Source organism: Papaver somniferum, chromosome 7 (assembly GCF_003573695.1).
Source record: "Papaver somniferum cultivar HN1 chromosome 7, ASM357369v1, whole genome shotgun sequence".
In the NCBI taxonomy this organism is placed as follows: domain Eukaryota; kingdom Viridiplantae; phylum Streptophyta; class Magnoliopsida; order Ranunculales; family Papaveraceae; genus Papaver; species Papaver somniferum.
In genome coordinates this window covers 203,729,350-203,756,961 of record NC_039364.1, presented here as the reverse complement: position 1 = coordinate 203,756,961, position 27,612 = coordinate 203,729,350, and the positions used below count along the sequence as shown (strand labels likewise).

Genomic DNA, 27,612 nt, shown 5'->3' with positions numbered 1-27,612 from the left:
TCATCAAAAAATCAATAAACAATATTCAAGAATTAATCTATTCAATTCATAATAGTCTTTTGCTCAATTTTTATTCAACTCAAAATAGCCTAAAACTCCAAATGGTTTCTACCTAGGGCTGCACATGGGTCGGTTTGGGTCGGTTTTGGCCTCACCCACCACCCGACCCACTGATGGCGGGTAACAGAAGTTGTCACCCGCAACCGACCCAACAACACAATGGGTCGGTTGTCACCCGACCCATTGTGACGGCGGGTTTGGTCGGGTGGGTGGTGGGTTACCCACCATAAAATAAAATGACATTAGTACATTACATTAACAAGGAACAGAGTTATTGAGTATAAGTGTATAACTGTATAACAGTATAAGTGTATAACAAAGTTGATAAAGCTAACAATAAAAAGGAACAGAGTTCAATTGTTCAAAGCTCAAAAGATAAAAGAGTGCATTACTATTGAGTATTGCGTACTATACTAAAGCCTAATATCATATAAAGCGACCAACAGCGAGTCGCTGCAAGCCTGCAAGTTTGTGGATGTTTTACCTCCGAATGGCTGAAAGCCTGAAATAAAACGAAGTCTGTAAATTAGTTACAGTAACAAAGATGAACTCAGAAATATCAATCTACTGACAATGACCCTTGGGCCTTGGCGTCATTACCTTGTCTATGAGTCTATGACGATAGAAGAAGAAGCAAGGTCACTGAAACTGAATAGCTCTGCAAGCGAAATGATTCAAATGAACAATTAAACTGAATAACTCAGCTTCATCATAATCTCAACATCCAAATTCAACTATAAGAACATATAAAATATCCTAATACTAAGAACATCAAGATAACAGACAATATACAGATCAAAGCAAAATTTGAAAAGCCAAATTTCAAGATTCTCAAACCATAGAAAACAGTATAACAAACATCAAACAGATAACTGAATTTAAGAAATCCAATTGATATGAGGTACACGACATTGTGACAATGCCTCTGACATGTTGATATAGAGATAACTATGAGTGATCTTCGGATTTCAAAAGATTTTTGTTATAGATTACTAACATAACAGGGCAGTTAACATAACAGGGCAGTTAATCTATTCACATAGCATGCATTATGTTTAGTAAACCATGTACTTTCATGTAATAAACATGCTGCAGTAAAACTCACAGTGTCATGAACAACAATAGAGCCAAGGAAAATTTAGACATACCAGACTCAGCAATATCAATCTCCTCCTCCTCGACTCCAAGGGTAGATGAGCCAGCGGTACTCCCTGTCCCTGCTGATGGTCCATGCACTTGTCCAGAACGCGGTGGACGTGGAGGGGGAGGTCCCATTTGTGATGCCACTCCATGTATAATTGGAAGATTAGAAGCAGAATCATCTTCTGAGATTTCAACCATGGTAACCTGCACAAAAGAAACAATTGAAAGTACTAACACCATACTGAATTGAACAAAATACTCATGACTTAGTTCAAATACCAAATAAATTAACTAGGTTGTACTAAAGAACTGAGATTGATTTAAAAAATCAATTAGAACTTGCTAGGTAATCAATTCAGTCCATATAAACTAGGTAATTCTAACATGTAGCTTCAACTGAGTCCTAGCGGTAGGGTTGCCGAAGGCCTTATGTTAACGACAGAAACATCCTCTCAACAAAGAGAGAATGAGCTACAAGTAGCTTTTGCGATTCACCGCTAGGACCATTTTTATCATGCTCAATGAGATTCTATCAAACTTCACCTAAACAATATAAAAGGAACCAAAATAAGCAAAACAGTTGGATATACCTTCTTAGTTTTCCTAAACCAACTCTGATTAGTTGAATTTGTTACATAAGTCACTACCCCACCGACACCTTACAGCATAGATACACAATACAAAAATTCTTAAGTTCAGACCATACAACTTATAAAAACTTCTAAGTTAAGAGATTATAAAAATTTATTGAAGTACACCAATTTAATTCTAACATGTAGCTTCAACTGAGTCCTAGCGGTAGGGTTGCCGAAGGCCTTATGTTAACGACAGAAACATCCTCTCAACAAAGAAAGAATGAGCTACAAGTAGCTTTTGCGATTCACCGCTAGGACCATTTTTATCATGCTCAATGAGATTCTATCAAACTTCACCTAAACAATATAAAAGGAACCAAAATAAGCAAAACAGTTGGATATACCTTCTTAGTTTTCCTAAACCAACTCTGATTAGTTCTTCTTCAAACTCTAATGAACTGAACTTCAGTTCTTCAATCTTGACAAACCCTACCATGGAAAAAAAAAAAACATTAGATTCAGATAAACAACAAAGTGAACAAACCATAAAATGGAAAGGACATATAAAAGGAACCTAAATAATCAAAACATTTTCATAGTTGGATATACCTTCTTAGTTCTTCTTAAACCAACTCTGAGTCTCTGACCAGTTCTTCTTCAAGCTCCAATGAACTGAACTTCAGTTCTTCAATCTTGACAAACCCTAACATGGAAAAATAAAATAAAGGGTATTAGATTAGATTAGATTCAGTTCTTCAATCTTGACAAACCCTACCATGGAATAAAAAAAAACATTAGATTCAGATAAACAACAAAGTGAACAAACCATAAAATGGAAAGGACATATAAAAGGAACCTAAATAATCAAAACAATTTCATAGTTGGATATACCTTCTTAGTTCTTCTTAAACCAACTCTGAGTCTCTGACCAGTTCTTCTTCAAGCTCCAATGAACTGAACTTCAGTTCTTCAATCTTGACAAACCCTAACATGGAAAAATAAAATAAAGGGTATTAGATTCAGATTCAGTTCTTCAATCTTGACAAACCCTAAACACATAAACATTCAAGAATCCTTTGAATCTACTGATTAAACTCTTCATTACTGAGTTCTAACATAGTAACATCATACCAATTCATTCCAACTGAAATTAAAAAACAACACCCTAAACAGATAAACCCTAAATTGAAAATTACTGAGTTCCTAATCTTACCTTCCGTTATTGGTTTGCTTCTGGTGATGCCGATGATCCACAAAGAGAATCTGAGACTGAGAGAAGAAAAAGAATGGAGTTGGAGACTTGGATGGAGATGAGTCTGTCTGAGAAGGAGAGAAGACTCAGAAGAGGGAGAGGCCGCAGAAGAGAAGAGAAGGAGATTGCGATTAGGTTAGGTTAAGTTAGGTCTTTTATACATAAATTCAACGGCTCTGATAATCCATCCTAGGTTAGATCTAAGGGTCAGGATCCTACGTTAGTTTTGGGCGGGTGGGTGGGTCGGTTCGGGTGACGGAAGTTTCTACCCGCAACCGACCCAAAATAGGTGGGTTCTGGCGTGCCTCACCCATAGTCGACCCATGCCTCAGCGGGTTGGGTCGGGTGCGGGTATTTTTGGTCGGGTACGGGTTGGGTCGGCGGGTTGGGTCGGGTATGTGCAGCCCTAAAATAAACTCTAGGTAAAAAAATCTAGCAACACATGGCTTTCTCAAAAGCCATAAATAAATCAAAGAGAATCACTAGCAATCGAAATGGAGTTGGGAAAACGAAAGAACGCAAACCCTTCTCCCTTCACGGATCTGTAGTCGCTCCTGGCCGTCGTCTTCTTTCCGCTCTCGGTTCAGTTCTCCCAGTTTCGGCTCCAGAGGCCGACTCCCGTCCGTTCACTTTGATGTCTCATTTTATAGTCTGCTGCGAAGAGACCATAATAAGACCTAGCAAATTGTCAGGGCCCAGTCCATTAAACAACTGCCTAAACTAGACCCAATATCTAACCCATCGTATGTCTTGGCCACCTCTTTCCTGCCTCCGGCTACAACATCACAATCTCGGTCCCTTCCAACTCCCGCGAACCACAGGTTGCCAGTTGCTAAAAGGATCACCACTTCCACCAAGACTTCAGCCATCATAACCATTCTCCGTCTCATCCACAGTGCAATCAGCACCAACGAATTAAATCTCGAAACACCAGCATATTCTTGTCTCAAGAACAACAACCATTAAAACCAATCATGGACGGTAACACCTTCCTCCAACTCCATATTTGTTTTTGATGTTGTCGAGCCAAGGGCTACTTCTGTTGATCACCATCAACGCCAAACAAGACCCGGAAATCAATCTTCATCGCGATTACTACTGCCTGTACTGATTTCCGCCAAACAAACCATCAACTCCATTTGTGCTCCTGCCTGCCATGAAATAGAAACGCCACCAGCTGCTGTATCGGATAATGAGATGAAACTCTCCTTCGACTGATTATCGGCCAACAACTGCACTTCTTTGCTCCATCAACTACGCAGCAGTCCATCTTCTCGCCATTCGTTCAATGTAAACACCATCCAGGATTCCCCATTCCATTTTCTGTTGCTAACAACCACTATTGCCTGCACTTCCATTTCGATACCGCATCAAACAATTACCGAATTCCCCTGTGTTACAGAACATGCACAACTTCGTCACCCGTCGGCTTCTTTGTCAGCATTTCTTGTAGCTTGAATTCGCTGCATCTCAAAACCCATTTGCACTCAGGTCCGAGCCAACACCAGCATTCATCCTCCATCCATTGCACAACTCGAGCAACCAGTTGACCCTAAAATTCAGACCAAAATGAAACCTCATAGTTCACAGTAAGAGCCATCTTTACCCAGGCTCTTTCTACAGCCAGCAGACTCTCTTGAACACCAGCAATCCGTAATTAATTAGAAGCCTGACTTGCATCTTCATTCCTGCAATGTGTATGAACCACAGTCCCATTTCTGTTTCGCCAGCTAACTCACCTTCTTTTCGGCATCAGTCATATCTATGTCGCTGTTTTGTAAGCTTTAAAATGATGTTGTCATTCTCAATATTTCTATGTACAATCTCCTGATCCCACCATGAGACAAAAGATACAACACCACCAAACTCTCTTTCTGTCGATAAGAAGTGAAGATGATACAAACCACTGTGCACAAACATATTGTAGTAGTTCCAATTATTATAGTCCACTAGTGGAACCCAGGTGCTTGTCCGTTTGTGTTAGACCATGGCCCTGAGCAAATTAATGTGGTGCTAAGCTACTACCATAGAAAATTCAGTGGAAGCCGTGTTACTCTTCCTCCTTGGTAGTTGGTGCCTTGGAAAATTAAATGCTTTTTGTCCCAAGGACCAATTTGTTTCCATTTAACCATTTATCCTTTCGATAATCGAATTTACTTGTACTTTCTACAAAAACACTAAAATAGTGATATTAGCTAAAATATCGAGTCCTACCTAATATAAATATGGGTATAAAATGTAACACCTACGTGCTTATCACTAATCACAAGAGAATACATGATTAATTTAATCAGAATGCTCAACCAAATTAATCATAAACGAGTCTATGATTTGTTGGAAATGCTAACATAAGAAAACTTATGGAGCCGCGCAGTGTATACATAAACTTATTGCTACAATTATCAAAATTAATATTTTCACATAGAAGAGCAACACTTGATTTTTTGTCTTCATCAGAATCATAATTGTCAGACATCTCATCAAGTGTCGCAGCAAGACCTTTGTTCCCAGTGTATTTTATACTATTTGGGCATTCGTTTGCAAAATGACCAAAACCCTTACACTTTAAGCACTGAGGCATATCCTCGTCATCAGTTTCATCAGCGTCCCTGTTTTTAGGAGGAGTAGGATTATGAGGTTTGACTGATGTCTTTGGCTTATCTCTGGAGAACCGTTTACTTGTCTTCAACAGAAGATCCCTAAACTGTCTTGTGATCATCGAGACTGATTTATCAAGATCTTCATCTGATGAATCTGTCTCAGAGTGATCATCTTCAGAGATATACACATTTTTACTTTTATCAAGTAGTTTGTGTCTTTTAGTGCTTTGAACGCCACATCCTTGGATTTGGACGAGTGTTCATGATCAAAGATCTTTAGCTTCCCAACCAAGGTATTTGTGGAGAGGGTATCAAGGTTATTTCCCTCAACGATGGCATGCTTCTTAGAATCGTATCTAGATGGAAGTGATCTGAGAATTTTCATCACAATGTCCTTTTCAGGAATAGTCTTACCCAATGCAAAAGATGCATTAACAATTTCATACACTTTGTGATTAAACTCATCAAATGAATCTTCATCTGCCATATGAAGGTTTTCCCAATCGGAATTTAGGTTTTGAAGCCTGGATTCCTTTTCGTTGTTATTTTCTTCGAATACAGTTTCTAAGATATCCCACGCATCTTTAGACCTAGTGCAATTTGACACATGGTGCTGAGGATTTGGGGTAATGGCATGTATGATGACGTTCAAACCGTCGGAGTTTTGCTTTTTTGCAGCAAGTATCTCAGCAGCATCGTATTCGCCAATATTCTTTGGAATAGTAGCGTTACCTATTGTCACAACGGGAGCATCATAGCAATTAGATAAATATACTCATGATTGAAAATCACGTGCTTGAAGAAAAGCTCGCATAACAATTTTCCACCATAAGTAGTTTGAGCCATCGAAGACTGGTGGTACGTTAATAGAGATATCACCTCTGTCCGTAGAGTCAGATCGCTATAAACACAGAATTTTGAGGTCTTAAACGTGTTTGCCTGCTCTGATACCAATTGAAAAAGCGGGGGTCTAACAACCTCACCCAATATTTCGATTAGCAATCTGTATGGACTAACTCCAATATACTTTCTAGAGAATCAACTAGACAGTCAGACTCAATCTAGATAAAAAGTATATCAAGGAGTTAATATCTCGATCTCTCGATTTGATCTATACTCAAGCAAATAGAAATCTGCGAGTCTTTATAAAATACTAGAGAGATAAACTTGGATGGTACCAAAGACCAATATCCAAGCGTCAATCAATTTAAATCAACAACCAAAGGTTGGATATTCTAATTGATTGATCTTAACGCACAACCTGTGATATTTTAATTATATAACAAAATATAATGCGGAATAGAAATAACACAGACACCAGAAATTTTGTTAACGAGGAAACGGCAAATGCAGAAAACCCCGGGACCTAGTCCAGATTGAACACCACACTGTATTAAGCCTCTACATACACTAGCCCACTACAAACTAACTTCGGTCTGGACTGTAGTTGAACCCTAATCAATATCACACTGATTCAAGGTACAGTTGCGCTCCTTACGTCTCTGATCCCAGCAGGATACTACGCACTTGATTCCCTTAGTTGATCTCACCTACAACCAAGAGTTGCTACGACCCAAAGTCGAAGACTTTAATAAACAAATTTTCATCACACAGAAAAGTATATGATGATAAATAAATCTGTCTCCCACAGATAAACCTAAAAGTTTTGTTCCGTATTTTGATAAAATCAAGGTGAACATGAACCAATTGATAAACCGGACTTATATTCCTGAAGAACAGCCTAGAATTATCAATCACCTCACAATAATCTAAATCGTATGGTAGCGAAGCTAGATATCGCGGAATCACAAACGATGAGATGAAGATGTTTGTGATTTCTTTTTATCTTTCCCTATCAGAGATATAATCTCAAGTCAATTATTCAATTGAACTCGCACGATAGAAAATGGCAAGATCAGATCGCTCAACTACAAGAGAAGTAGTTTCTTCTGGCTTCACAATCCCAATGAAGTCTTTCAGTCGTTAACCTACGGGGTCTCGAGAAGAAACCTAAGGTTAAAGGAGAATCGATCTAGCAAAACCAACTAGTACCACACAGGAGGTGTCGGGATTAGTTTTTCCAGTTGTTAGATGTCTCCTTTATATTGTTTTCAAATCAGGGTTTGCAATCCAAGTTATCTTGGTAACAAAGCATTCAATATTCATCGTTAGATGAAAACCTGATTTAACCAAGCTAATATCTTTCGACCGTTAGATCGAAACTTAGCTTGTCATACACAAATGAAATGTATTTCATTTAGGTTTGAGTAACCGTACCTAGACGTGTACACTTAGTTGGTTCACAAATAGTTAACCAATGATTAGTCATATGAGTACTTCCATATTAACCATATTCATCTTCTTCACATAACTAGTTCAACTGACTCATAAGAACTAGTTCACGAGTTGTTCAATTGCTTAGGTCTTTATGAATAGACACAATTGAAACAAAATCGGTTTGATTCACTTGAATCAATTCATGAACAATATAGCCATGGTTTGCAAAGATTGCATTCCTTATTGATTTATTGTTTTAAGTTCATGAACTTCCGATTTGAGAAATATAACCAGCTTGGGTACGCGTACGGGTACGTGTACCATATCTACCGGATTTGAGTTTAGAAACTCAACAGAAATTTTCGGTAAACCGAAAATTTCTGCGGGTACGCGTACCTAAGGTGACTGGTTTAACAGTTTGCAATCTTACAAACTCAGCAGAAATTTTCGGTTCGAAAACTCTGCTGGTACGGGTACGGGTACGCGTACCCAACCTGTCTCCTTCACCAATACCGTATGCACCCATATGCACACACTTGGTTTCTGGCACATGGATTTATACACTAATTTGCAAACACACTATATATGCTTATATCCATAGTTGGTTACGTAATCTCAACTCTATATTTGAATCATTGAAACATTCTTCTATAATGTTATAACAGTCGTTATTCACAACTATTGTCATCAAAGATATTTTCAAGATTGAAACGTCATCATGACTTTCGTTCGACCGAGCAATGCTCTAACAGAAGATATTCAAGAGAAACAAGAAGAGTGCACCGAAATTTTTTGTGACAACAAATCCGCAATTGCTATGTCCAAAAATTCGGTTGAGAATTGTAGAGCAAGGCACATCAAACTCAAGTATCACTTCATTGGAGAAGCGGTTGAAGATGGTGAGATAGAACTCAAGTATTGCAATACGGAAGACCAATTGGCGGACATATTCACCAAGGCACTTCCCAAAGGCAAGTTTCAAAATTTTCGAGAATTACTAGGAGTTGTAGAACATCACATTAAGGAGGAGATTGTTGAGTGTTAATGTAATGTTCAAATGTAATAGAAGTGTAAGAATATAAGTAGTAGTAGAATTGTATGGACAATAAATGTCCACATGTCATCTTATCTCTATGGTCTTATATTGACCATGTGTAGAGAGAGAAATCATTATGGAGAGAGTTTAATCAAAAACAAAAAGAGAGCGAGTATAAACTATTAGTTTTCTACTCCATTATCAATCAAAATCCTTCTAATCTTCATCATAAATTCAACCAAATATCTAACAACGAAGATATTAAAAAAAAATGGTGACAGAGTAGCTATCCTATGAAATGGCATAACTTAGCAGATTCCATTAAGATTGTTTGGAGAATTTGGTTAGTTCTTTACCTGTTATTCTCAATGTTGGACATTGTTGTTAAGGGCAGTTTACATTTCAGTAACCATTCCAAAATTTTGTTGCTTTAGTTATTCAATTGCTTCTGCACTTGGTCTAGATTAACTAGTATGATGTTCTTTCCTTGTTCATCAATTTTCATTCTGATTCAGTCATTCTATTTTTGTGTCCATTGTTTAGCAAGGCTACTGATGTGTATCAATTTAATGTTTAGAGTGAGAGCCTTAAACTCCTAGCAGCTGCAGTTTTAGTTGATGCACTTCGTCGTTTATCAGTTTTTCAAGGCCAGGTAATTTCAGTGAATTGCACCTGAAGTACTTTTTGTTTTTCTTTGTTTGCACCTTTGGTTTTCTTCTGTAATAATTAGCTCATATTGTTGCATTCCGGGGATGTGTTTTATTTTCCTTTATCTTTGCGGGAGTGGGTATTTATTTTATGAATTTTTGGTTGGTTCTGCACTTGTTGTAAGACTTCTCGTGAATTTTCGGAGGGTTGTGCCTTCAATGTGTTACCAGGAGTTTAGAAAATATTAATAAGAACTCAATATACCGTTGGTAATTTATGATTATATTCTGCTATGTTAGATTGATCTCTCTTTAGTTGGGAAACTTCTTTGTGGTACTTTATTTTATGTGTTAATGGAAATATATGTCTGTAGATGCTGTAACATATTTATTGGGTGCAAGAATACTCTCTTCCTTGGTAATTGGAGATGTGTATCTATTAACAGAATGAATGCTTCCCGTCAAGAATTTTTCCCTTCTGGCTTGAACTATACCTGATATTTGAAAGCTTTCCTTGCTCTTTGGAATTACAGCATGTAGCTTTGGAGCATGGTATGTTATTAATTGATACGAAGTATGAGTTTGGGAAGGAAGCTGATGGAACAATTTATTGCTACGGGATTATGTTGTTGCTGACCTTTCTCCGGTAAGTCTCTGTTGTGATCTTCATTACTCCCATGAGGTCATTGGGTCTGGTGGGTCTTCATAATTCAACAAGTTCCTAATTCATTCATATTTGTGTAATTGGCAATTTCAGTACGTCTATTAACAACAAAAGATGACGATAGATTCAGGTAATATTATTACATACTCTTAGATTTTTTGTATCAATATCTTGTCATATTTATATGTGATGTATGAGTTACTTTAACACTCTTAGAGTTTCGCAGAAATCGGCAAAAGCTTATGTCTTGGTCTGTCTGGGTCCTCATTCTGCACCGACCTGTGAATTTCCAATTCCCTTTGTTGTCCTTTAACATGATGCAGATACACTCATAGTAGCAGTAGTTTCTGAATGTTCATGATCAACAACTACCCTGAAACGAAGGTAAACAAACTTTTTTTGAAAGATTTCGTCTATAAGTCATAAGCTTATAATGCCAGACCTTGCAGACTAGAATTTAGCTAATTGAACAACAATTTCATTCACTAGTATATATATCCATGGTGTTCATTATCTTATTCTCAGAAACTATCATACAGTATGGACTTTTACTAAACGCGGCTTAAAAATTCACACCAACCCTTCGATTGTAGCTATTCCTTTGGATTAGGTAAACAATTCTGAACATGATATTATTTGCTTTTCCATTGTATAGTATTGAGGTTGGATTTTAGGAGTGTATTATTGTTCTCTCATTCTCACACTTGTCTATCTGAACTAACTGCATTATCAAGGCTCCTAGTTATTATTACTACATTTTGACAAGTGAACTGAAATGGAACTTTAAAGTTTGTTCTAAGCCTCCTAAGCGCATACAACTCAATTTCAATTCACTTATAGTAGAGTAGTGGAAGAAAAAGTTCTCTTTTCCCTCTCACATGATGTTCTCTTAAATATTTTGTTTGGATTTGCGTCTACATACATCTCCATTTAGTTCACTTACAGCAGAGTTTGTTGATATTTTCTTTACATGGTTTTGACTTGTCTCTGCATATTATACAAAATCTAGGGTTTAGTCTTTTGTTTGTGACCTCAGTAATGAAACATCGAGGTTGGTTATTATGCAGGTATTTGGGCTTAAGTCAAAAAGCCGTACTCTGGTGATATTTTAGCAGCAGCTGAATCTACGTATAACTTGCCGAGGAAATTGGTTAAGCAAGCAGAGTCCCGTGATACTTCTGGTGATATTTTAGTCTTTCTTTCCCTATTTTCAATGCCTCTGTCAGTTGACACAAACTAGGTTACCCAACCATTTATGAACATCAACATAGATCGAATATTGTACGTCAGTCACAAAATTTTAGGTTCAGTAAGTTTACTTGTGTACATTTGTATCAATTGAAGAATCCTTTCTTTTATAATATTACCTAGTGGTGATTCTCAATAATACAGTTTTGTATGGCCATTGTAGTTTGCATATCTGTGTGGATGTTGAATATGGGGAACTGGGTAATTCCAGGGGGAGGATGTGGGGGGAAATGAATTTTGACTAGGTCAATAAACATAGACTTGACCCTTTTTTTGTGGTTGCAAAAAATTAGCAACGTCGATGATCAGTTGCTACATTAGAACTAGAACCAATAAATTAGAACCAGAACCAACAGTATCTAGTTCCGGGTAAGGGTATTCCTGTAGTTAGCAACCGATTAGCAACAGCGTGTTGTTGTTGCTAATAAAAAATTTACCAACGGCAGCTGCCGTTGTGAATTGTCGTTGCTGATTAGCAATAGAGCTTATGTCGTTGCTAAAAATTGCGACACCGCGTTTAGCAACGGCAAAAGCCTGTTGCGACCCCCTTTAGCAACAGCTATGGTAGGTTGATATCCCCTTAAAATGGTGTAGAGCCTCTATACAAAATCTAAACCAACTTCGTATAGTTGATACCAAGCAACTAAACCTATAGTTCACCTAGTTCCATCTGCATCCCTGCGCCTCCAACTTGCAGTAAGTCACACACTTGGAACAATTCCTTTGGTTCGTATTGCAAACAATAAAGGAACAACAAATCTGTTCGGTAACAACTCTTTTCAATCAAGTGATATGAGTTTGACAAAAGTCTCTTCCGTTTATCCCAATAAACTCCTTTGTGAGGTCCTTAGATTTATCTAATAACAACTACCAAAGTAATTGTCAAGATTTTGCAATCAATACTTTTAATCACAAAGAAACGTATTGATGCCAATCTACTCAACTAATCAATCCAATCTATCACAAAGATAAACCGATTATAGTTGGATCCTTTTCCAGGCGAAACAAGTATTGTGCACACCAAAGATTATGAACCCAAATCAGAAATCTTCTTCGTCTTCAAATCTTCTTAGATCTTCAATAAACACCTGCACACAATCAATTTGAATGTCTTGTGATCAATCATACACAGAAAAGAGTCTGTTAACAATGGATTATCACAAGATGTCTTTAGATCTACAAACAGTCTAAAGATCCCCGTCGAAACTTCGATCTAGTTTGAGTGAATCTTATATCAGAAGAGAAGATTCCCAAGCATAAACAAACTAGGTGCAATCAAAGTTCAACAACCGTTAGTCAATCAAATCAATCGAAAACTAATAATAAACTGCAATTATCTAGTGCCCACCAACAGTACTAATAGAGCTTCTCAATCCCAAAGAAGTCTTTAAACTGAGCGGTCGTAAGAGATTTCGCCTAATTAGGTTACTTTCCTCTCTGAATAGACGGCTCCATCAGTAACAACACAACTAGGTAGTTTTGTCGGCTCTGAGGACTAATTTGCTTGAAATGCAAACTTCAATATTTATAGACCAAGGAAGTTTGGACACCAAGGAATTTCCAAAACCGAAAATATTCTCAAGATATGCAATATATTACCAAATTCGGTTTTCATAATTCCTGGAAATGCTCTGTCCAAATATTGACCGAAATCTCAGTAGAAAATCTGCATTAACTAATTTTTATTTTCTAAAGATATGCATTTTAATTGCTGGAAATTAAAAGCATATAAAACTAAAAACCTTAATTAAAAGATTCTCAATTTATTTCGATCCGGGATTCTCCTTTAGCTATTAAGGAATATCTTTGAACAATAAAAGATAAGCGTTATTGCACATGTTCAAAGTATTTCGACATCTTTACTTGATAAATCCTTTTTCATATTTACCATCTTGGAACCGATTTGCCACACTTCCAAAACAAGTTTAGAATTGGTTCATCTGACTTCCAAGAACTATGTGATTTATTATCCTATCAAATCACCAAACATGGGTTTCACGGTTCTACCAAAACAAGTTTCGGTTCTACCTCCATGTGGGTACTAGAATTAGTCACGCTAGTTACCAAACCTTGTTTGACTAGGTACTAGGATCGGTTCCCACATATATATGGTATCTAACTTGTATTTGGTGCACATGTTCATAGGATCGGTTCCCAATAGCTAAAAATATGTGCACATGTTCGTAGGATTGGTTCCCAATAACTAGAAACTTGTTGCACCTCTTACAAGGATCGATTCCCCTTTTGTGATCGGTTGCACCTCTTACTAGGATCGGTTCCTCAATGTCTAGAGTTGGTCATACCAATTACAACAAATCGATCATACCATCTCAGGTGATTACTTAACATCGGTTTCACTAATAAAAGTCATACCAATACAAAAGTCAGGCCTTGTGAATAGTTTTACCAAGATACATAAACAAGTTATAGTGGTTATACTAAAATATTTGCAATGAATAACAATACCAATAAGCCTAGTGATTTCCCTTTCGATTCGCAAAACAAGTTCATGAATTTACTTTCTTTAAACGAATGTAAAACATTGTTTCCTAGGACGAAATCTTCACCCATACCCATACATAATCACAATAGCATTCATACGATTATGTCGATGTCTTATATACGAAGTTTAAAAGATAAGTGTTATACTTCGTATTGTATTCCTTAATACTATGTCTAACTAGAGTATAATCATTCACAGCTTCGCAGTTATGTTTTCAATATGCACGACTTGAAAGATACGTTAGGGAATGAAACAGTTCAAGTCAAATATTACTAACCTCAAGTGGAAGAATGATGTCATCGTTGTAGCTCCTTACTTCTTCACCTTCTTCAAGTCTTCACGTAATACTTGTAATGTCTCATATCCTAATACTTTCAAGCTAACCTATACGAAGTTGACTCTAGTAAATAATCAAGCGACTCTTTAAATGAGTTTTGATTCACTAAAATATGACAACCAAACTTGACATACCAACGCTTGGTGGTTCAACCGAGCTATGCTCTAACAATCTCCCCCTTTATGAATTTTAGTGACAAAACTCTTACATCATATGGATAAACAAATTACAAGAATTCATTACACATACGCTTGATTCCCAAATTCAACAACACAATAATTTGTATACATTCAATCCATAAATGTCGTTGTTGACATTATAATAACAAAGCTAATACTCCCCCTAAAGGTAAGATAGGTAGATTTTCAATCCGCACGTCTTTGTTATTTCCATCATCATATGATATGTTGCTCCCCCTTAGTCTATGCTTTACTCTTTCATTAGATATAACGTTTAAGCACCATTGTCCTTTCCTTAGTGATACCAAATCAATACAAATCATTATAAATATCAATTGTTTACTCCATATATTTCTCCCCCTTTTTGTCACAAGATGACAAAGGTACGAGCAAATAAAGGACAAACCGAAAGGACCTTACAAATCTTACAAAGAGACTTGCAACCTATAAGAGCTAAGCATGAGGGTTCCACACACCATTTTTTAACCAATATCAAAACCGAAACTACAAGTGATTTTGTTTTGATATGTTACCAAGGAAAAAATTGCCCGAAGCAATTTTCCCTAATATTTTAGCAAACCAAAAATCGACTAAGCACCTTAGTTCCTTTGCTAAACCGATTGCACAAATACAATCGCTTGTTCGATAAGACCAAAATAAAGATCAGAATTAACTCTATTTTTCTCATCAGTTTCTAATTATCCATATAACTTAGACCTTTCACTTTTAAACAAGACAAGTACTAGGTTAGTTAACTAGCATTTCTTGTTAAGGCATTCGATTAGACTTGAATAACCGAAACCTCCACTTTGATAAGTCTAACTAAGATCAGAATTAACTTAGTTTCTCTTATCCGGAATCGAATTGGACTAAACAATTCATCCTGTAAACCTTTTCTTTTGTTAAGCCATAAACAATTCATACAAACCAAATAAATCAACTTGCATAATTATTTACCTCAACCGGAAGCAATTGAAACAACATAGACATCAAAGTACCGCAATTGCACCGAAATTTTGTAACCCTAAACAATTGATACCAAACAATAAAGCAAGATAACAATAGTTTTTCTTAACCGGAAACAATTGAATCACACACATCCATACACAAATAATGGAATAAACATCAATTGTACCGAAATTTTGTTAAGAAAAAGCAATAAATATGCAATAAAATCAGGCTTTTCTTAAACAGGAAAACGATTAACTAACAAAGTCGTTACCTCAAGCTCCGCATCCTCTTCACCCCTTAGGATATGTCAGCGCCAGTTCAAGATAGAACTCTCCCCCGTTGTGTTGTCATCCTCTCGCAAAACAAAAGAACAACAACAAAGAGCAACCTTTACCAGAGAAAGGTTGAAAACCGGTTTTAACTATTCCAATGCAAAAGTTGAAACCCCGAAACACATATGCTTTTATGCTAAACCAAAAACGATTCAACATATTGTGACTTTTTCACATATTGTTCCTATCAGAACCCTTCATGATTCTTTAATAAAGCCTACCAACATGGTATAAAACTTAATCTTGCTAAATCAAAAAGTCACCCAAACCATAAGGGTTCACACAATATGAGATCGAATATTAAGGTTATGAAAGCCGAAATCGAACATCCGATAAACTCAAATGCAATACACTATAAAAATTCAATGAAGAATCAAGTATTGAAATTACCTCTATCTTGTAGGTAATTGAATTGCAAAACCAACCCAAAAAGAATGAGGTCATTCCGAGTTCGGACGAAGAAGTTATGGGCAAAACAGTTTTACAGTCCTTCGTATGCATCACTAGGATCGGTTACCAACATTGCACCTATCACTAGGATCGGTTACCAACAGTTACTTGTGACGGATCACAACACTAAATTGTTTTTGACATAACTTTTGCATACGATGTCCGAACTCAGTGATTTTTGGCTCGTTTTAACCGTGAAAACAAGATATACACATATATGATCAGTAGATATCAACATAATAAGCTCAAAATTACCGTTTCTATCAAAACCTCAAATATAGATAGAGAAAGTATGAGTATAGAAGAAAATGAATCTCCCTAAAGATGTTAATTAGTCATATAATAGCCGAGAGATCATGTGCTCAGTTTTTCATGTGCTTCCTCACCTTTCAAAAGATTGAGCACCAAGGTGAGCATGCACATTCAAACACAACTAGGTTGTGTTAAGTTGAGCCTTGTCTTGTTCCTCACGAGTGACTAAGACAGAATCATCATTCTTGACCTCTTGCTTGGTTTGTTTTCTCTAGTTCCATCTCTTGTTTTTCTTATTTGACTTGTGATGAGGAGTGTCATTATCACAACGTTCACTACTACAAGAGATTTCAGACATGATGTCTCTCTTTAGTCTTTCAAGAAAACTCTTGTAATTATTGTCACCAATAATTAACAGCTGAGAGTCATTCTTGTGACTAAGTTTTGGTCCCTATGGAGGACTTCGGGACCCATTTAGAGTTGGTTTCGCAGGAGCAACTTTCTCCTTCATACCATCAGGACGATTGTCCTTTTGAATACTTTGCGAAACAACTTTTCTCCAATTTAGAACATCAGATCTTGTCTTTGCATTTAAAAAGTCATCTCTCTTTCTATAATTGGGTCTTTTATGAGATGACCTTGTCGGGTGATATGCAAAATTTGAACTATCATTATAATAATTCTTTTGTCTAAACTTTGGACAATATCGATCTGAGTTCCTTTGGGGAGAAATCTTAGCCAATTCGTTTGATACATAAGAAAGTGTATCTTTTAACTTACGAATATTGCATCCCCATTCCACATGCCCTTTATTACCACAATAACAACAATGCTTAGTAACATACGAAGTGTGAGTTTTAATGTTACCTTTTTGTGGATCCTCTTGCATTGGAGTTTGACGATTTTTCTTCCTCCTCTTCTTCTTCTTATATTTGTTCAACTTTGTTGCTTTCATGACATTAGCAGAAGTGCTCTCTTTGATTGTCGTACTTGAAGAGTATGGCTGAACATGATTCTTAGGCTTGACTGGTTATACTTCTTTACAAGAAATACGAGCATTTTTTACATCAGTGGAAACCTCTGGTTTAGAAGAATTTTTAGCTTTAACAAATTTTACCTCTTTGCTAATATTTGAAGCATATATTCCCTTATAGCCCAATCCTCGTGTATCACGGTGATTTCTACTTGCTTCTAACATTGAGGTTAAATTGTTTGAGCTAGCATTGAACTTTTAAGGTCCAAATTTTCTTCTTCCAACATCTTGATTTTATCAAGAACTAGCTAGATCAGCCTCAAGGCGTTTTTCTCGTGAGAGATATTATCCTTCTTTCTCTTCAAAGTTCTTTTGTTGAGAGTTAATCCTTGCATCAGATTCAATAAGTTTTTCTTCCAACAAATGTACTTTTTCAAGAGCCGCATCACGATCTTTCTCAAATAATTCTACTTGAGAAAGACTAGAACATACTTTGTCATTAAGACTCTGTATTTGTTGAAAATCATTTTCCCTCAAATTTTCATAGTCTGGACGATGCCTTTCACATTCAGTAGTCTTTGATTGTAAAGTAACCAGAAGTTCCTTTGCTTTCTTACTAGACAAACTTAGGAGAATTTCGTTAGACAACAAGCGTTCACGAATCTCTTTCAACTCAGAGTTTGTATCCTCTGTTTCCGAAGGTGGTTTAAAAACCTCTTACGATACACTAAACGAGTCTTTCAATAATTTTCTCTTAATCTTACTTTGACTCATTTCTTATAGGTTGGATCGCACCAAATACAGATTGTTAGATCTTTTCGTGTTTTCCTGCTCTGATACCAATTGAAAATACGAGGGTACCCAAATATATCTCAATCGAAAACTTTTCCACCTATAAGTCCTTTCTCTGAAATTGATTGTCTGTGGACTGAGTCGAGACAGTCCAAAATTCAATACTCTCAGAATTAAGCCGCTATACAAAATCTAAACCAAAACTTCGTATCGTTGAGACCAAGCAACTAAACCTAGTTCACTTAGTTTCTTCAGTATACCTGCGCTTCCGACATTCAATAAGTGCACGCAATGGAACAATACCTTTGGATCGTATGAACCACAAATCTGTTTGGTAACAACTCTCTTGCTTCTTTCAGATGAAGATATCTCAAGTCATATGCAAAGGCTCTTCCGTTTAAAATAATAAACTCCTTTGCCTGGTTAGATCAATCTATCCAACAACTACCGAAGTAGCAGAGTTTAGATTTGCAATCAATCAAATAGATTCCAATAAGAAACTATAAGGTGATGTCGATCTTACGCAACTAATCAATCGAATAAATCCGATTTTAGTTGGATCCCAGCCGATCAAGGTTTGTGCACGCCCAAAGATATAGAAACCAAATAAGAAATCTTCTTTGTCTTCAAATCTTGTTTAATCTTCAATAAACACCTGCACAACACCACTTGAACCTCTTGTAATCAATCACGCGTAGAACTCTGTTAACAATGGATTATCACAAGATGTATTTAGATCTACATACAATTATAAAGATCCCGTCGACACTTCGATCTAGTTTGAGTGAATCTTATATCAGAAGAAAAGATTCTCAAGAATAAACAAACTAGGTGCAATCAAAATTCAACAACCGTTAGTCAATCAAATCAATCGAAAACTAAAATAAACTGCAGTTATCTAGTTTCCACCAACGGTACTCGTAGAGCTTCTTAATCTACAAAAGTCTTTAAACGAGTAGTCGTAAGAGATTTCGCCTAATTAGGGTACTTCCCTCTCCGGATAGACGGCTCCACCAGAAACAACAAAAATATGAAGTTTGCCTGGCTCTTAGGATAGTTTGCTAGGAATGAAAACTTGGGTATTTAAAGACCAAGGATACATGTCATTACATTGCTCCTATCGTGTTTAAGCCACATCCACCCACTTTTCTTCAAAAGACCCTACAGAGCATATATTAAACCCTCCGTAACATGTTATTTGTTATTTTTGGGTTTCCTTCAACTTTTTCGGTGTGTATAATTGAATGATTTTGTCAAGCTTTCTTTTTCTTTTTTTCCGAAAAAGAGGCGAACCTCAATAGATATATTGATAGAGCCGATTTAGGAAATCGGAAACCTTACAAAAATTCAAGATCATAAAATAGTCATACAAGTTGTAGTATCTCCCCCAATTCTTGTCTATCAAATGTATCCCTTCAGAACTAAAAACAGTTTCAAAAAACCTTCTTCTCTCTCGCAGAGGAGAGGAGTACCGAACATCTAGGGACAAATTGATTTTGATAAAAAAATCAGTATATGTCAAAGCACAAGGAAATGACTGGATCAAATCCTACCCGATGTTCCTCGGAACATCTAAATTACATGAACTGGAGTTTTTAAAGTTTAGATTTCCTAATGCAATCAAGGTAGCAATGATCCAACTAATAGTAACAGTAGCAAAGTAACCATAGTGTCTCAAGTTGTAACCAAAGTGTGTCAAGTAACAGTAGTTATCTGAATTTTTCTTTTAAGTGTCTGTAGCGGAACGAATCGGGCTGACTCGGCTTGGAAGATGTTGTAACAATTAGAGTAATAGATGAACTGGATGACGATGTTGATCGAGTTGCTGCTATCTTTGCTTTCATTATTAAACCTAAAACATATAAATCTAAAACAACATGGACTAACATATTAACCATACACAATAAATCTAAAACAAGATATGATGAACTCATATCAACCCCACAAACAGAAAAGATTGTAGCATTTATGGAACAGTTTGGAGTAATTGAGGCCGATGAAAAAGTTGATGCCGACATAATCTTTATCCCAAAGATAAGGTCTGAAGATGATATGATGTCGCTTCTCTGCCGAAGAAAGCAAACAATACATGCACCTACCTTATCAGGATAAATAGGATCTGTATGTTCTTTAAGATGAAAATCAAAAATTTGCCGAACAAATCCTTTGAGCTTTTCTTCCCATTATAATTGACCACCAACAACAACTCACATCGAAAGATCTAAGAGAAGGATTTCATGAATGCTTAACAATGGCTTATTTGATAGTTTCCTCCATAGAACACAGAGAACATGCCAGAAATGAAGTTTGAGCTGCTGAGAGTGCCAGGGAAAATCACCATTCTTGAAGCAAATAACGATCAAAGCATAACCCAATCTTAAATACCCAATTACAGAGAAGATTACAAGACTCAAATAAGATAATAACATAACAACGATCACAGAAAACATAACACTAGTTCTATCATACAAGAGAAACCAAGATCTAAGAAATACTAGAACAAAAGAAGACCCTGGAAGATGATTAAAAATACAACCAAAGCTATTGAAGGTAGTATAAAAGCTCGCATATGCTGGAGAAGATGTTTTTGTGATATGATTGAAGAAAAGTGTTGAGATAGGTGGATTACCTAGATCTCTCTGTTCTTCATCTGATTGCACAACACCCTTACACAAACATGAGATCTCCAAACCTAAAGATACCCCTAAATCACAGAGAAAAAAACAGAAAGAAAAAATTAAAACTAACCTAGTTAATAGATAAACAGGAAACAGACAAAAGATTAAACTTGGGATAGAGGTTGATCTGCTCAGATAAGCTCTTAGAAGCCGATCTGAGCAGGATGGTGATCAGGGCTAGGGTTTTGGTTATCTTTTTTTTTCAGAGAGGGAAGAGGTTTTTTAGTAATTACAAGTATTATATTGCGCATATCATGTTAAAAATATTATATTGCGCATATCGTGTCTAAGCCACATTCACCCACTTTTCTTCAAAAGGCCCTACAGATCATATGATAGATCCGCTGTAACATGTTGTTTGTTATTTTTGGGTTGCCTTCAACTTTTTCGGTGTGTATAATTGAATCAATATTTTGTCAAGCTTTCTTACTCGAATACATATAACGGGAGTGGGAACCAAGAATTCCGATGGATTGGGAAATGTTGTGATTCAAATCAGAATCTAGAGAATTCGGTTCTCAAATAAAATGAGCTATCAACAAACCTTACCTGTTTGATTTGTTGATATTGTGGACTAATATAATAATAATTATTTATGGAGGCAATTTCCAATCAACAATCTAAAACCCCTGCGTCATCTCTCACTCCACGTCGAGAGTTGCGGTAACCTCCCCTCTCATTGGCCGGTGAACAAAATCCTCGCTCCAGATTGGTTGAAAAGCAACTTATACCCCTACATTTCGTGACCGTTAATTATAAATCTAATTAATTCGATCCAATGCTCCAGATTGGCCGTTAATTGTTAAAAAAAACGGAAAATCTTTGGAAATTCCGATTATTTCCGTATTTTTATTTTTAATGCCAAATCTTGATTAAAAAAAGGAATAAAAAACAAAAAAAGGGAGATAATCCTAGGTCTTATTAGTTTCCATGTTTTTTTTGGATGCGGTTTAAGAATAATTATATTTTTGTTAACGAATCTATAAGAACTACCAGAAAAATCTTGTTCATTTTTATATTTAGATTTCTCCAAAGATAGTATTAATTATTTCTAGGAGTTTACTTAAATATTTACACGGAATGATTTTGCTAATTCTGGAAGTTTTAGATTTATTGAAATAGGTTCTTCGGTAAATATTTTAAAGAAAAAAAAGCTTTGTTCGTAGGGAAAATATTTTAGCCCTGGACTTTTTTGTTCTCTCAAAATTTTCCGTTCCAAAGACAAAACCTAGCATTAATATCCTCTTTTTCTCTATTTTTCTGCAGTCCGCCTTCTTGGTTTTTGATCGATTTTTTATTGTTTGATATTTAGGTGTATGGTTTAGAAGAACAAACACTAAAAATCGATGATATATCCCTGCTTCGATCTATAACAAGGTAACTTTTGTTCTTTTCTTTTTTGTGGAAGTTGGTTCTGATTTTGATTTATTTTTTTCATCATAATTAGTGTAGTATGATGATTATCTAATTCCATATTGATTCTGATTAGAAGTTCATGTAATAGATGATGCTTCGATGTGCCATTGGTTTTCTGGGAGAAATGTATCCCGTGCTTGGAAATCATTACATAAATGGTGCGAGTATTTATCACTTATATTTGTAGCTAAACCATTGATTATAGTTGTCGTTGATTTCATGTTCATTACCAAACATTAATATTTGATACATACCCATATTTGACACAGACCCATATTGAAATTGAGCAGGCATGGAATTGAATTGCAAGCTTTGTAATATGCCTAAAAGCTGATCATCACATTTTCTGATGTTGTTTTTGCAGGGTCTGGAGGGTATAAAAGAGCACCATTAATTAATAACAAGATAAAACACAAGCAAGGTAAGAGAATCTAAATGTAACTTGGCAAGTAATACATACAGGCAACTAAGTATGTTTCAAAATGTCTCATATGCGTGCATTTGCACTAAACATATACTTATATTAATTAGAGAAAACAATAACCTTTCCTGCATATCCATATAATACATGCTTCCAATACTGTCTCCATATACAACTTATCACTTCAGTTTCTTGAGAGTATTTGTTCAAACAATTCTTGCTTCAAAAATGTAGTGGCTAAAAATGTAGAGTATGGTATGCTTGAAATGGATGACGTATCTATTGGGGGTTCGTTAATTTGACACATGGAATTCAGATTGAGCTAAAAAGAAAAATGCTAGAATAAGGCTTTACATGGCCCCTAACCAGTGCTTGCCTACAAGGATACTTTTTGAGCTTTCCTGCCTGCGTACCTTTTAAGTGCTGAAACTTCTTTTATCTTAGAGAGCCGATCTGAGTAGGATGGTGATCAGGCTAGGGTTTTGGTTATCTTTTTTTTTCAGAGAGGAAAGAGTTTTTTTAGTAATGACAAGTATTATATTGCGCATATCATGTTAAAAGTATTATATTGCGCATATCGTGTCTAAGCCACATTCACCCACTTTTCTTCAAAGGCCCTACATATCATATATGATAGATCCGCTGTAACATGTTGTTTGTTATTTTTGGGTTGCCTTCAACTTTTCGGTGTGTATAATTGAATCAATATTTTGTCAAGCTTTCTTACTCGAATACATATAACGGGAGTGGGAACTAAGATTCCGATGGATTGGGAAATGTTGTGATTCAAATCAGAATCTAGAGAATTCGGTTCTCAAATAAAATGAGCTATCAACAAACCTTACATGTTTGATTTGTTGATATTGTGGACTAATATAATGATAAAATATTTTTATGGAGGCAATTTCCAATATTAGTGGAAGATGAACTAGAAAAATAAGTTTTGACGGTACTGAAAAATAATTTTAATTTTTTATATGAACAGTTAATTTCTTATGGGTTATTATTTGTTTAAATTATATAGAATGCTGCATTAAGTCTAATTAAAGCCACGGAATAAAACAACATCTGAAACGATGCTTCAATAAAAAGTTGCCAAAAAATTGTGACGCCGTGAGGGCAGCGTGGATAAGTGGTGGTTATATTATTAGTAACGAAAATAAACGTTGTAAATTTGGCAGGTGCGTGTGTGAGAATTCGATGAAGCTGTCAGAGAGATTATGGAAAGGGTTGCTCTTTCTTTCCACACTCTGATTACCCTCTTTCTTTTCCCATTCTGATTACCTTTCACCTTTCTTACTACAGTAACACATTTTTGTTTTTATTGCGAATCCAACTCATATTATATATTGCGTATCCAAACAAGTCTACAAATATGAAAACGCAAGCTTACTGGAAAAAAGACAATTAGAGAAATTGCGTTTCTCCAGTGATCTAATTTTTGAACTACATCAGAAGTTAGAACAAGTGTCGACATAAACATTCAACAGAATGTCATATTTCATATATACATGTCCTTCCTCTTGCTAACATTCAAGTCACGTCCACATTTTACTGAAGATGATTTGTAATCAAATTGATCAAGGAAAGATAACTATGAGCTCAAACAATGTGGGTATATAGGAATAGGAAGACCTGCAACATCATTTGTAGTAGCATGCTGATGACTTTCGCAATAGTAATTGGTGAGACAGAAAAGTGTATGCAGTAGCTTTCCTTGACCAGATAAGAAAGGATAAGAAGCATAGAACCAGAACTCCACTCCAATCTCTTCCACTAGCCCACGCCAGCAGTTGACAAAAAGCAACTCTCACATGTAATTCCAGACTATAGAAAATTTCGGGCGTTCTACCCTATACCAACTAGACTTGCTTATTGTTATACGTAGTAGTGAAATAACCTCAGCAAGGATTGCTTTGCTCTGTACGCTGTCGCTTCCTTTCAGTCTCTCTCTCCCATTTGCTTTTTAACTGCCGAGGATTTCGGTCTTTGAGGAAACCTCCCATTGAAAGTATTTTTCCCCATGGTATCTTACCCGTTTTCATCTGTGGGACGCGTATCTACAACACAAAAATTCATTGAACAACACTGTAAACTTATTTAAAAAAAAAAGAATTAGAAGATAAAACAATATGAGATCATTCATACCTCTAATAATTTGAACTCATCTGGTTTCCACACATTGTATAATGGCCTCTTACGCTTACGAGTCTTAGCTTTCTGCATGAATTTAAATCAGAGATGCTTTAGTACAGCAATTAACCCAACACTATCAGAAATCAAGTTGGGACAATAAGAAAGTTAATTATGACTAATGACAGTCAAGGTTTATTAGTGCAAATACAAGATAAATCATACCTTTCTAGCCGTATTTTCATGCCTCTCGACTGTTTCGTCCATTCCCATCGCATCATCACTGTCATCATCGACATGAGGTAGTGTGGTAGGTGGCTCGAGGCTTCTATGTGCATTCCAACTTGTTGAATATGCTCCTTTGGAGCCTGCTGGAGAAGCATTTGATTTCATATGAAGAAGTTCATCCTGTTGACAGGAAAAAATAATAATGAGATATAACATTATATATTTGAAGTTGCAAAGAGAGTGAAATGGGTATGAAAAAGCAAAGAATACCTTTAGCAGGCGATTCTCTTTTTGCAAGGCCTTATCCTGTTGACAGAAAAAAAAAAATAGTAACTAGTAAGAATAGCATTATATACTTGAAATTGCAAAGAGGGTAAAAGAAGTACATCTAGCTGTCAATTTTCTTCTCGTAAGGCAGTCAGGAAAAAATTATACTAACTAGTAAGAATAACATGATATACTTTAAATTACAGAGACTTGATGTGCAGGGGCCACTAATCGTGATGAACAAGGTGCCTTAATTCGAGCAATATTAGTTTCTTTGGGATACATAACAGAGTTGATGGCGAAAGCTTGGGCAATTCTGACCGGGATGCAATTGGCAAGCGACTAAAACAGTGGCATAGTAAAATATCTTTTGAGGTTTCCACCACAATCAAAAGTTTGTGATTTAGTGACAATGCTTACATTTTGATGCAGTTCACGGATTTCACCCTCGGCGACAGATATCTTGAGTTTTAACTGCTCAATTTCAGCAGACTTATCCATGCTGTAAAAGGAAAAAGAAGAAAGTCGAAATCATTTCATTTCAAAAAGGTTTTAACCTTGTTAATACCACAACCATAAATTAATGACCATAAAATATCTTCCAAAATAGTACAGATAAGAACAGTAAAACTAACCTGCATTTTCTCTCCCTTGCAATATGTTCCTCAGATAGGGTCAAAGCTTTTTTCAAGCTCTCAAGTTCTGCAGACTTATCCATGCTGTAAAAGGGAAAAAGAAGAAACTCAAATTCACTTCATTTTGAAAAGGTTTTAACCTAGTTAGTACCACACTTCAAAACCATAAAAAAATCCCCCAAAATAGTACAGAAAGGAACGGTAAAACTAACCTCCGATTTTTCTCCAGGGTAAGAGCTTTTCTCAAGCACTCAAGTTCATGGCTCTGGTTTACAGTCCCTACAATTGCCTTATTCTGAATGTTTCGAGCAAGACACGCACATGTCAAAGTGTTCAGCGTTTCTGTGATATATGAATCAGCCGGACACACACAAGCTGTAATCAAAATATACTAATAAGAATCAAAAGCGTTGAGTCACTCATGACCCAAACAAGCATAACTCAAGAGCTTTCAAACCAGAACTTACCAATCATCACTGTCTTGCTATTTCCATCAAGAGAGTCCTACAAAACAGGCACAAATTTACAGGGAATGATTAATAAACTTCATTTCAACAACCACGTAAAAAAGAAAACCTAAAATATTGTGTAAAAAAAGGACCAAGAAATTAATCCTCTTGCCTTCAGTGATTGTGTTAACTTGCTGTTATGGTAAGGAACATGGCCTCCTTCCTTCCTCTTCTTGTTAACTACCAAAGCACTAATCATTTGTTCAAGAGCCAGTATTTCTTTATTAATGGGAATCCCTATAACAACATAGACTTAGTGAGTAGACATCTAAAAAAACTAGCTACTGCTGCCTTGAGTAATTGAGGTATAAATTTAAAAAACTTTAACTACCTTCTCCATCTGCTCAACTTTTATTCATAGATCCAGAACCTGCAAGGTCCACAAACTGTAGCTTCGCACTCAAGATACCATCACCAGGGATACGCGTGCTTCTCCTTTGTTCCATTGAGATTGTAAAGATGGCATGTGAGCGGCTATAAATTACACACATAGAAATGCAGTAAAAGATTAGTGAACCTTACAAGAGACAAGATTCAAGAGTAACCGGAAATGTACAACTGTTACCTACACCAATGAAAATACTAAAGCTTATACTCCATGATCAGATATAAGTCGATACCTAGATTGGCTGTTCATATTTGTACTTCCAGTAGCACGTTTTAATGAACCTTGGGACAAAAACGATGCCATCTGCTGTTTTGTTCTGACTTCTACCGCTGCAGCATCAGGAACAGTGAACACCCCTTCTTCTAGTTCTCGAATTGGGATAGGCTTTTTTGCAGCTACCTTTGCCACAGTCCTTTTGCCCTTGCCAGAATTTGGATCTAACAAATCAATGACTTCTTCTCTGAATATCTGTGATAAGATTAAAACTACTCAATTAAAACATATTCACGTACGGTCATATTCATAAGATAACCATTCCAATCCTTTACGGTATAAATAATAAGCTAACCTCGATAAAAGAAACTCTTATTAGAAATTCCTTGGCTTCTTTTTTCTCCTCAATCTTAGAAAAAATGGAATTCATCACCTGTGGGATAATACCACCGG

At 36.1% G+C, this 27,612-nt stretch overlaps 1 protein-coding gene and 2 long non-coding RNA genes across 5 annotated transcripts; 1 reads left to right on the top strand and 2 right to left on the bottom strand.

The window, feature by feature from the left end:
- Nucleotides 1-385: 385 nt before the first annotated feature.
- LOC113293288 lies at nt 386-3,049 on the bottom strand. Of its 2 annotated transcripts, XR_003332182.1 has the most exons (8): nt 2,992-3,049; nt 2,670-2,763; nt 2,388-2,481; nt 2,183-2,267; nt 1,794-1,861; nt 1,209-1,407; nt 661-718; nt 386-562 (listed from the first exon to the last, which is right to left on the bottom strand). It is a non-coding gene; the product is annotated as an uncharacterized LOC113293288 (long non-coding RNA). The 2 variants fall into 2 exon arrangements; XR_003332183.1 differs by lacking the exon at nt 1,794-1,861.
- Nucleotides 3,050-22,002: 18,953 nt separating this feature from the next.
- On the top strand, nt 22,003-23,148 carry LOC113299405. 2 transcript variants are annotated; one of them, XR_003334869.1, is made up of 4 exons: nt 22,003-22,326; nt 22,454-22,523; nt 22,730-22,786; nt 23,021-23,148. It is a non-coding gene; the product is annotated as an uncharacterized LOC113299405 (long non-coding RNA). The 2 variants fall into 2 exon arrangements; XR_003334868.1 differs by having other exon boundaries at nt 22,730-23,141.
- Nucleotides 23,149-24,179: 1,031 nt separating this feature from the next.
- Nucleotides 24,180-27,022, bottom strand: LOC113295831 (kinesin-like protein KIN-4C). The gene is made up of 10 exons (XM_026544164.1): nt 26,890-27,022; nt 26,671-26,795; nt 26,517-26,553; nt 26,262-26,424; nt 26,050-26,133; nt 25,835-25,916; nt 25,418-25,453; nt 25,145-25,327; nt 24,935-25,006; nt 24,180-24,846 (listed from the first exon to the last, which is right to left on the bottom strand). Exons 2-10 carry the CDS (start codon nt 26,755-26,757, stop codon nt 24,688-24,690), a joined length of 903 nt encoding a protein of 300 aa, XP_026399949.1. The 5' UTR covers nt 26,758-26,795; nt 26,890-27,022; the 3' UTR covers nt 24,180-24,687.
- Between the last annotated feature and the right edge of the window lie 590 nt (nt 27,023-27,612).